The sequence below is a fragment of the Monopterus albus genome, unplaced genomic scaffold (assembly GCF_001952655.1).
Source record: "Monopterus albus unplaced genomic scaffold, M_albus_1.0 scaffold2.1, whole genome shotgun sequence".
Classification (NCBI taxonomy): domain Eukaryota; kingdom Metazoa; phylum Chordata; class Actinopteri; order Synbranchiformes; family Synbranchidae; genus Monopterus; species Monopterus albus.
In genome coordinates, this window is record NW_018127882.1 from 4,947,962 (window position 1) to 4,960,029 (window position 12,068).

Genomic DNA, 12,068 nt, shown 5'->3' on the forward strand with positions numbered 1-12,068 from the left:
GTTGTCATGAATTTAGAAGATCAGAGAAGCCTTTGACCAAGAGAGAAGTCTTTACTTATTAGGTCATCCATCTCTCCCAGTGCATGTGCCTTTCTTCTCCTCCTCACCCTCCCTACCTCAGTTTCTCTCCCTGTTTGTCTGTTTTATTTCTCTTTGCATGCCCACGTTGTCTCTGCATTCACTGCCAAGCCAACCAGCAGACAGGGTAAATAATGTCAACTCTCAGTTACCCTTAGTGACGGGCTTAACAACTTGAGTCGGCGCAGCAAGTCTGTACTGTTAAGGTAGGCACTGCACATTGTGAAACAATTGCATTTACCTGCACAGCTCCAGTAATGACAGTAAATCCTAGCTATCTTATTGCTTCTTAGGGATATCTCAGCTACAGTCTTGATTTCTTAATATCAAAGTGTGGACGTGGTGTAGCGGCACAGTGGCTTTGATCTTCTGATGCTTTATCTGCACATTTGAACTGACTTTCCTCTATTGCTGTAAATTCCAGCAGCTTTGTGCATTATCATTTATTACCTTCACCTCCTTTTATTTGAAATTCACATATTGTCTAAGAAAATGATCTTTCAGTTAGCCACTGCTTGAGTGGTCAGGAAACAAACAAGGGAAAGGTATTCTGTCTGTGTTATTCACATAATTAGTTAAGATACGAGTTCTTAGGAAGCAGTCGTGATTACATGGAGATGAGAGCCATAGCAGCAAGATGAACATTGGCTGTGTCACTTTGTGGTATGTTAGTGAAATCTCTGCTGGTCTTTTCAGTATCTATGGAAAGGATGCAGCACACTCGCTTGACTGAGCAATGTCACGTCCAATAAAAGCTGTAAATAATGCATGTTTAAAGCTTGACTCATGTTGTGAAGCCTACAGTGGGAGACAGATCCTTCTGATACATGGCTGCAGGATGCAGATGTGTGTTTACGAAATGGAGATAAAACTGACAGTTGCATGACATGATTTTTGTTGACATCATTTCCCTTTTGTAGAGGCTTCTTGTATATTGCAGAAAAAAGGTGATTTTTTTTTCAAAACTAAATACATTCCTTTAGGTGGAATAAGGTATGAGTTCGGGTCTTTTTTGTGAAACCCTTAGTAGCTATCTGAGAAAAAGCTGAAGAGGAAGAAGAGAGATTTGAGGTTGCCGGCAGGGGCTGTCTGTCACTCAATTCCCTCTTCGTTCCCAAAATAAACCTCTCTGAGTTATCTTCCACCCACAGGGTATTCTCTGTGTTAGCAGCGGTGTGGTTGATGGTTGTCATTATTCAATTTCATTTCACATGTTGAAGGGGCAGCTTTCCAAAGCAAACAAACAATCACGCTGCCGTTCTGCTCATAAACATCGTGTCATGTGTGCCTTCTGTGTTTTATTCACAAACAGAAAAACAAAGTGAATCAAATCAGTACACCGAATCTAAAGCTGCGTATGTTAATATTTTAATGTATTTGAGCTCAAGTGAGGACTTGGCGAGCTAACAGTACGCAGAGTCGCATGTGACCTCTCATTACCAGTGAAGAGAAAGAGCAGAAGTGCGTGGGAGAGATGTGCAGGGTAGTGCTGATTCACACAAGACTCACCTACACTAACAGGAGCTGTCTGAGGGAGAAAAGGGAGGGAAAGAAGCAACAAGATAACAGGAGACAGGAGTGGAAAGTAGTTGGTGATGATTCATGTGAAACAGAAAAAAAAAACTCATCTGGCCAGACTGAGGTGGGGATGGTCTGCAGAACAGACTAGAAAGATAGAGCGCAGAATGAATATGTACCGATAAAGAAACGGGGAGGGAAGGGTGCTACAAGCAAGTTTTTCCCTCTAATGTATCACTCACCAGGGGAGTCGTCGACGCCGCAACAAAGGTTCCTTCTTCCTACTTCATTTCAGGCTGACGTTGTTTAAACACCTGTACATCAGAGAGAAGAACTGAGAGGGAAGCAGTGACTAAGATACATTTAACATTAAATGATAGAGAGGTTTCTGCAGTAAAAGTAGTTTTTAACAATCTGTGTAAATTTTTCTCTAAAGTGAAACACCTTTTTTGTAGTTTTACATTTGTTTTTATGGACAGGATCAATGTGTAAACCTTGAGAAATAAAACATCTTACATATAACATTAATGATGTTAACAACAGTTATTTTTTTATCGATTAATCTTTCGTTTCTTGATTATCTGATTAATAATTTAGTCCAAACAACAGCAGAAAACAGTGAAAAGTGTCTGTCCCACTTTTCCTGAGTCCAAGGTGATGTTTCAGATGTCTTAGTTGTATGTTTGTTTAGTTAATTAGCTTACAGTGATACACAACAGAGAAAGGAAAACTCTTCACATTACAGAAGCTTGAATGTTTGCTGTGTCTTCATAAAAATTATTAACATGATTAGTTGCTTATAAGAAAGTTGCCAAGTAATTTTCTGATGATGCACCTCTAATAACCATAAAACAAAACAAAAACCTTTTCAGTCATTTTAAAAATGACAAAAGAAATCTGCACACACCAATGACGACAGGCTGCCACGCAACGGCGCTAGTCAAGCCACCGGGAGCAATTTGGGGTTCAGTGTCTTGCTCAGGGACACTTAGGCATGCGGGGAGACCGGGAGTCGAACCACCAACTTGCTGGTAGGGAGACGACTGCCCTACCTCGTGTAGTTTTAATTTAAACCCCCTTAAACAAAGCTAAAAGAAAACACACTGCAGTTTGGGAGTTTTGAGCTGAACACACTTGTCTCAAGCAGTTTTAATTAAGTGCAAGTAAGTTAGCTCTCAAAATGTGCGCTACCAAACTGTTTTGATAACCGTGCATCTGAGTGAGTGTGATTTCTATGTGATTGTGTGTGTTGCAGTAGATGGATGGCTGGTTGCTGCTGTAGAGGTCTGAGGCTGTGCCCTGCTGCGGGTGGAGAATCAGATCGACCCGTTTTAAAAACTGTGAGATTAGAGCCTTCTGACCAGACACGAGGGAAGCTCCTGGTTGTGGCATGTGTGTGTGTTTGTTTGTGTGTATGTTCTAAGGCTGAGGGTGTTAGCCTGGAGAACCTGCTGCTACTAAGGTAAAGGTTGTGAAATGAACAGAGAGAAAAGGAAGCCTCTGACAGCCCAGTGATCAAATATAAGATTTATCATGACCTGTGAGCCTGGAAAAGAATCTACTGCCCTGAATGCCACTTACAGTATTATGGTGTGTGTGTGTGTGTGTGCGCACATGGACTGTCTCCTTGATATTTTTCCCCTGAGATACATCAAGGGGATTGCGCCTCTTCAAGTCTATCCTCACATACCCCTTTGCTCTAAAAGTCTGTGAAAAAAGAGGCTTTTTGTCTGTGTTTGCCTCCCTGAGTTTAATGGAGTGGAATAATAAAACTGCCAGTGTCTTGTGATGCAGGTTTTCAAGCTTGCATACAGGGCAAAGTTATTTAGTTTGGCTCTGACTTGTTGACTAGATGGTTTGTGTGTGTGTGTGTGTGTGTGTGTGTGTGTCTGTGGTGCTTCACACTTTGAGCATGGCTCCAGTGTGCAGTTGCATTGTATTGTCTCTAACTAGAGGCTGGCAGAGGGAGACAGAGGTTTATTCTTTTACCAACTGTAATTTATTTTATGCTCAATCGCTTCATGACAGATTGGAGGTCCTGCTCTCAATGGTCTATAAATGTATGTCCATAAATGATTTTACAGTAGAGTAATGCTTTTTTATAAAGGATTAATGTACATATTTTGAAGATTACTTCTTTCCACTGTAAAAAGAATAGTAAATAAGTTTTTAAAAAAAGCCTTCAGATGATAATGCACTGTTGCTTTCATGAAATGAAACAGGATTTGTGTCATGTGCAGAAGTTAAAAGAAAAACTTCATAAATTCACTTAAGAATCAACCAAAATGTATTTGGCATAAATGTGCTCAAATGCAAAAATCTGTAAAATCCAAGTTACGTCTTGTCTTGTCTTGTCTTTGATGTGGTCTACTACACATGTATAAACATATTGCTTCTTCATTCTGAGTGAGCTTTCAGTCCATAACACCTGTCAGACAGTGAATTTGACTAACAAATCCTCGAGTTTGAAAGCTTATCAGACACAAATGTACAACAGTTTATAATAGTATGAGGCAGTGTTTTACTGCTCTGGAAAGTGGCAGTGATTTGGGATGGAGTGTGGCAGCTGTAGGCTTTGTTGTCAACCACAATGGCTTTTCTTTATACTGCCTCTGGGTTTGCCAAGACAGAAATGTTCTGATCCTATTCACATTATATGCCAACACAAAAATATTAATTATCAGCAAGCTCAATCCAAAAAGACAGAATCAAACAAAGCCAGCCTTTACAAAAAAACATACTATTTGACTGTAATACTCACATTCTTGCTTTCTTTCTTCTTTGCGTCTCTATCTGTTTTTAGCTGCGGGGCGGCCCTCGTGGCCGGGATGCCACTGTGTGCCATGCCAGTCCACAGTGGACAGTGAGGGGCAGGAGGAGAGGACTGAGTGCAGGAGACTGAGAGGAGGTGGTTCACACCAAACAGGAGAGATGAACCTCTGTTGGAATGAGATCAAGCGCAAGTCCCACAACATCCGGTAAGAGGACATTCAAACTGGGTTTCACTGGGGGCGTGACACGTTGGGAAAATCTGTCCAACAGTCCAAGGGGATAAATGGAGGTAGAATAAAGCACCATTTGGCTCTAGCTCCATGACTGCTAAACTTATGATTGCATTTCTGGTTTTCACACTGGTTTTTAATTTCTTTCATGATTTTGTGAAGGCACTTTAGTTTTATTAGTATAATAGAGGGTGTGAAGGGATGTCATGTCGTGTTGAATGGACAGGGGCACTGTTTTGGGAGATAATTGCTGTTTTTACCTGCATGCATTCTTGTTTTGTTTGGCTAAAAGTTCCTTAAATCATTTAGATCTCACTTTACTGATTGTAGTAATTCAGAATGGATAGCCTGACTGTAGCTAACTCGTAGTGGACCTAGAGATCCTGTCGATGAGTGTGACAGACTGAAAAATGACTCCACACCCTGATCTCAGCTCTCGGTTTGGGAGCTAATGCTGGCTAGCAGCTGTTGGCAGATAATACACCGCAGATGAATCAAGCTGAACACTAAAGTGAACTTTTGGAAGTAGTTGAAACACCTGCTACTGTATGTAGCTGTATGGGATAGTGTATGTATGTAGGGTATATCTCTATGATGGATGAGCGTGAGCTCCCAAAATGGAGCATTTTCCCAAAATTCACCACGGCGTGATGACACCTGCACATTCTCTATTTCCCTGTTAAACATCCGATCAGTTTCATGTTTTAATAATCCGTTAGCTACAGCACCCCACTCCACTGTTTTGCTCTTTTTTAAAATCGATATTCACTGAGATTACCGAAGATTTCATAAGCCACAGCTTCAAACATTCCTGTGGAAAGACAGATCAGGACACAGAACCAAGTTTCCTTTGCCACAGAGACAAAATCTGGGGAAAGAATTGAGTATTGAGCTTTAGATACTGTGGCACTTGTTGCATTTGTAAACATTATGCTAACATGTGTAAATTTATGCCCAACCAGTCAGACAGGAGAATAGAGCCTAATGATATGTAACATCTACATACTTTATACAGTCTGTGTCCTTGTTTGTTTTGCATTTCCCTCCTAATGATTCTTCTTGTTGCCAGAGAGATTTCAGGCAATTAAAAAAAAGTATTGTCTAATAATGTGGTGTCACACAGTAATGCTTATTTTAGTAATCCTTCCAGTCGGCTTGTTAATTATTCATATAATATGGATTAATACTACCATTGCACAAGTTACACTTGAGAGGTTTGCCAGTGCAAAACAATTAGAGGGTGTTCATGTTATTCTTTGATGCTTAATTGGAAACTGTCCAGGCTTGCTGCATCATTTCTGTATCTTCAGTTCAACTGGCATCCTGTTTAGACAATTGGTCCCTTAATTGCTTACTTGACCCTGATATATATATATTTGCATGGGGTGGGGGGTTAAAGAAGGATAGCTGTGAAATTGGTTAAGACAGTTTTCCCTGCAGTTCTGTGTAATGAGATCACTATGGATGGCCTGCAGTGGCTGTTTATACCCGAGCGGCACTCTGACTTCATCAGGCTTCATCATGGGGGGAGGAGAGGAGGAGCAGAAAGAAAGACAAAGGGAATAGAACGCTGGTATTAAATCATCACATGAGAGTGATGGGGCTCGAGGAAATGAAAGGGGAGGGGGGAAGAAGAATATAAGGATGAATGAATGAGAAAGGACTTCACTGAAAAGCTGTCTAACCTTGAGGCTGAGTGCTGTCCAGTGGAAACGTCTGACTGCGTTTAATGCCAGCGGCTGAACAAGTGGAGATGATTGGCTTTATAATGGCCTGTCTGCCAATGATTGACAGGTTGTTGAAGCTCTGTACCCATAAAAGTCATGGCTCCTTCTTTCTATCCTTTAAGCTCTTCTACATGAACCCCTATAGTATATGATACCTAGACTGGAGTTATATTAAACTGTTGTACTTTGTTGTTATATCTAAACAAGGCTAAGATTCTGGAGCAGGAGTCAGCAATTAGACTCAACGTGGGACAGTTTTTTCAGCATTGTTCACTGGGGGGCCAGTGTTGTACAGTCATGGTGGAAACACAGGCCTACTTGTACTGGATGTGTTCAATATCTTTGATTTATTTAGTTCTTTAAGTGCAATGAAGAAGAGAATAAATATATAAAACATTCTTCTAAGATTTTAGGTGCAGATGATATTTTACCAGTAGTAATTAGGGGCTTAAGTCAGAACACCTTTGGCGAGATGTACTTGACATTTGTGAATGCATATTCACAAAGACTGGAGATGTACTTGCCATGTTATATTATTATTATTAATAAAAACCTTTAATGGCCAAGTATGTTACACACACACACACGGAATTTGTTTCCAGTACAGAACCGAGGCAGCCATCTGCGGCGCCAACTCACACCAATGGCTCTAACCATCGGGGGCAACTTGGGGGTTCAGTGTCTTGCCCAAGGACACTTTCACATGTGGACTGCAGGCACCGTGAGCCGAGCCTTCAACCCCCTGGTCGGGAGACAACCGCTCTACCCACTGAACCACAGTTGCCCCATCTGTGGTTTGCTTCATTAATGGCTGAAGCAAAGTACTGCTATTGACAGAAATCTGTGCTGGTCTAATAAGCTAAATTATATTATTTACAGTGTCTGTTATCAATCCAGGTTTATCAGACTTCATTTCAGCAACATGCGATGTTCAGGCAGCCTATCTGTCTGTGCACTGGGGCAGTATTAGGCTAGATGTGGTGAGGGATTTACTGGACCCTTGTATTGTATAGAAAAACTAAAAGAAACAGAAACCAACAGCCAGGTAGTGGTAGAGTAAAAGTCAGAGAAGTCACCAAAATCATTAGGAGTCACCATCTGGGAACCATGAATGTCTGTACCAAAGTTTATGCCAAACTGTCCAGTAGATGTTGAGATACAGTATATCACAGGATAACTGAGAACTCTGACCTGCTGGTGGTTCTGGAGGAAAAGTCAATGAATCACCAAAGAGTCATCATCAGAAAACGTTGACTTTTTCTACAAAATTACATGGCAATCCATTAAATACTAGTTGAGATAGTTTGCTTTGGACAAAAGTGGAGAACAGACTGACACTGCCATCCCCAGAGTCCCACTGCTAATTTAACTAAAAAATAAGTTTTCTAAAATTGGACAATGATTTGCTCCCAGTTCTGCAAATACCCAGAGAATTTAACAAATTAAGATAAGGAGTAAATAGCCCAACAAAATGCATTCTCTAAGCATTTACAGATGGCAGTGAATTTATCAGTGTGACACAGTGTCGCTGAGCTAATTGGACTCGATGCTGATAACAGAAGGTTAGGGGTTTGATCGCTTTTTTTTTTTTTTTGCATCCTGTGGGGAAAGCAGGCAAAATTATTACACTGTGAGCCGCTCAACACCAGCTGTGTAGCATGTGTTATGGACTACAAAGCAGTGCTTTGATGCCATTGACAAAAAAATATACACATGCTGTACTTATTGCTTTGTGCTATATTTAAATTGTGGTTTAATGTCTTATGCAGGGTTGGGATAATAGCCCCAAACAAGTGGACCACAACAGTCTATTGCACAGTTTTTATCATAATCACTATTGAATGATTATGAATATACAGTATATATAGAGAGAGAGTGGGACATTTATTACCACAGGTGTTTGCTGAGGACATTCAGCCATCTGTAACTACTGTGTAAGAAAATACAGCATGAGAGCATATGAGGCTTCAGTGAATTTGTTCAGTAGATACTCTGTGTTTTAGAAAACGGTGCGTTATTTTTCTTTTGTTGCTGTGTAATTCATTCAGTGGAGAGTCAGGAAAGCATCTCTTTATACTGTAAGCTCGGGTGCAGCCGTCACATTCCATTACTCTTTTTATCAGACACGAGGGGTGCATTTCAAAGTAAAAATATGGTTTAATCCAACTAATTCTTGCATTTCTATTATAGTTGTGTGATAGTATTTCAACAGCACTTTGACACAAATTGGACAAATTGACCTCTGCATACGATTAACTGAATTAGGATTGTCAGTTAGGATATACTCTATACTCATCAGTGGGTTGTTGCTATGCTAGCAGCTCTAGGGATTGCAGTGATAGTCTGTCCACCACCTTGGTCCAAACTGCAGTTTCAGTAAGTCACATTTTACATACGCATTCTTGGTCTCTAGAAGCTGAATTATAGAGAGCCTGAAGTCACATCTGGATGAGCCTCTGCTCCACTAGTTTTAGTGACTCTATGGAATCTCTCATTTTGCATTTTTTCATTGGTCATTGTAACACCGGCCTTACCCCTAACAACTTTTCAAGCGATTTCTAGTAGCAGACAAATTTCCAACATCTGAATAAAATCATGAGAGTCTTGTTGCAGTCGTGTCACGCTTGTGTCATCTCAGTCGTTTAGTATAAGGAGGTGATCTGAGTCATTTAGGGCGGTCTTTTTCTTGTCTTGATGTTCCAATAAAATCAAACATGTTTAATATTATGGTTAAGTCTTTAGTCTTGGCTCATGCAAACAGTGATGTGAACATCGTAAACAACAATAACGATAGGGGCAGAACTCTGTGACAAATGACACATTGTCTTTGGATGTGAGAGCGTGTCACACTTAAGTCTTTTAAAAGTCTTTTTTTATCTTATCATAGCCTCCTGGTGCAAGGCCACCTCATGAAAACTAAGTGCGTCCCTAGGATTTATTTCTCACATCAGGGAAAAAAACTACAGTTCCTGTGGTTGTTTTGCAGCACGGTGGTGCACATATTATACGTCATTCATTTATTAGACTCTTCTGGACTTCGTTGGTTCAAGTAACACAACATTAACATTGTGTTTCTGATATTAGTTTCACCTGTCTCAACTTTTTAAGTTGTAAAAAACACAAGAAGATGTGTTATAGCTACAGCCATCTCTTGACGTGGGCCTCAGTTCAGTTCTCCCACCAGTCGGCTGGCATCAGCTGGCGATGTTTCAGTCGTGACGGGCTTGGACTTCTGGGAAATGGTGTTCATTAAACCCCAAAAAAACAGAAATATTATGTTAATGTAAATAATGCATCATTTTAAAGAAATGTATCATTATAGTGTAAGCAAATGTAGTGATGCTCACAGAGAACTATTGAAAATGGCAGGATTTTTAGTTATTAGCCAGATTCGATCTCATCGGGATTTTGAATGGAGTTTTCTTTCTTCTGGAACATGACCTGGAAGTTCCAGTTTCACTTTGGCTCGCTGTCACGACTTTGGTTTGATTGAAATGTCTCAACAATTGGATGGATTGATGTGGAATTTGGTACAGACATTAATGAGAACCTTAATATGAATTGTAATAAGCTTGGTGTCCCCCAACATTTCCGCTGTCACCAGGTCTTTAATTCCTCCAGTGTTTGGGTTTGTGGCTACTGGCAAAACTCTTGGCATTCTGACCAAACCTGCACTTTGTATTTAATGACAATTTACAAATGTAAGATGTAGTATTATAAACATAGTACTGTACTTGTAAACATCTGCATTGTCATCCAACTCAAAGCACTGTAACTCATGTCCTGCTTGTCATATGTTGGTGTTACTGATCAAGCTGTATTTGCAGTGAGACCATGCTGTACTGCATCCCATTAGTGCACTTGCATACTACAGTATGCCAGTGGAACACACAACAGCTTGTTGCTTAATCAAAACAAATCTCATCCAGTCTATAATCAGCACAGAATGTTCCTTAGCCAGTTGTAGGTATGAGCTAGTTTACTTGACATAGATTTTCCATGTAACACAGCTGATTAAAGTATCCTCTATGTTGCTAACAATATCAGGCATTGTTATGGCTCATTCTTTGCCACATAGTGAGGTGCCCACTGTTTTGAACTGCAGAGAATGCCCTCTGGGGTTGGTGTGGGTGACTCGGTGGCATGCTATGAATTTATTTACCGCATGGCTCAGATAACTGCAGAGAGCCAACCACCCACGCTCTGCATCTGTCTGAGGGCAAGGGGGAGCCCTCTGAGTCTGTTTAGTCTCTGTCTGCTTTTGTCATTACCGCAAAGTTATTAACTCTACTCACAAGTAGAGATGCCTGTTCTGCTCTTTTCATTCAAGTTTTCCTTTATTCCCATTCACTTTCCATTCATTCTACCTTTGTGCTCTTCCTCTTCTGTTCTTCTTTGCTGTTGCTATTTTTGTATATGTCCCCATCCTGTACCTCTATTCTTCTCCACATCCTTCCTTTGCTCTTGCTTTCAACATGTCAGCTCAGCCTTAGTGCGATGCTCTTTGGTGATTCTGTGCCCCACTTTCTCTGCATCATCCTCAGGCAAGTTACAGGACATTGTCTGCAGGACATATTGAGCTCCAGTTACATGTTAATGATAATGCTAGTGTTGAAGGTCAGAGGCTAAAACCTTGTGGGCTAGTGGTGAGATGACAGGTGTGGGTGGGACTCTTCTGGGGTATTTAGCCATCAATCATTCAGGAATGGATTTTGTTTTCTCTGCTGTCTGAGAATCATTTTGAGATGCAGTGGTTCATCTCAGGTTGCGAAAAACAAGCATCCCCCCCCACCCCGAAATGCTATCTGTACAGTATATTTACTTTGTTTCACAGTATTACTTCATAGTATTGATGGATGTGGTTTGATCCTTTGAGTCAAATATAGTTCAATGTTTCATTTGTAATCTAGTGACTTTTTTTGATCTCATAATCAGTTATGTTTGATAATTAAACACTATTCTCTTTTCCTGGGGAGACTACTATTGACATGTGTATCTCACTGGATAAAAGCTGGCAAACCAGGGAATGAAGATTTGCTGAGAAAGGAATTACAGCAAGACCTGTGGGACAGACACCATATCTGTCTGGAGGGCTGAGGAAAACAAACTTTACTGATTAAAAGAAACCACTGGGGAATTAGGAGCCCCATGAATAATTTGATGAATTACCACATTGTGTATATATAGAGCTTGAAATTAAGCTAGAGCTGGGAGGACAGCAATGAATGGTGCCTTCAAACCCATCATCTGGTACAGAACATATCAGAGGCGGTCTTGCACTGATGAGAGACAATGTTAGACTTTTTTCAATCACTGTGGTGTCTGTTTGACTAGCAAAAGAAGATTACCAGCTCTTGTGCACATGGTGCCCAGACATGCTGAGTGGTTTATATGGAGCAAATCAAATCTCCAAAGGATTACAACTAGACAGTATTCAGACAGTGCAGACCTCCTCCAAGGGGCAACTTACATTCCCCAGAATACTACAAAAACAATATTCCCATGATGTTTTAATGATATGATTGTTTGACCATGAAAATCAAATCAAATCAAATCAAATTTTATTTGTATAGCGCCAAATCACAACAAAAGTCATCTCAGGACACTTTACAAAGTAAGGTCTAGACCTTACTGTTATCAATATTATTACATAGGGAAAACCCAACAAATCCCCCTTGAGCAAGCACTTGGCGACAGTGGGGAGGAAAAACTCCCTTTAACGGAAGAAACTTCCAACAGACCC

The 12,068-nt window shown here is 40.5% G+C and overlaps 1 protein-coding gene across 6 annotated transcripts in view; it reads left to right on the forward strand.

The window, feature by feature from the left end:
* The window catches only part of drp2 (dystrophin related protein 2), a 155,465-nt gene that overhangs the window by 77,931 nt on the left and 65,466 nt on the right, over window positions 1–12,068 (forward strand). For 5 of the 6 annotated variants that reach the window (XM_020590522.1, XM_020590558.1, XM_020590547.1 and 2 more), the window contains exon 3: window positions 4,400–4,574. In XM_020590522.1, the coding sequence (XP_020446178.1) occupies window positions 4,528–4,574 (47 nt within the window). In that variant the 5' untranslated portion in view covers window positions 4,400–4,527. Of the gene's footprint in view, window positions 1–126; window positions 285–4,399; window positions 4,575–12,068 lie in introns of those variants that run through there. The other variant, XM_020590538.1, reaches the window with a different exon arrangement.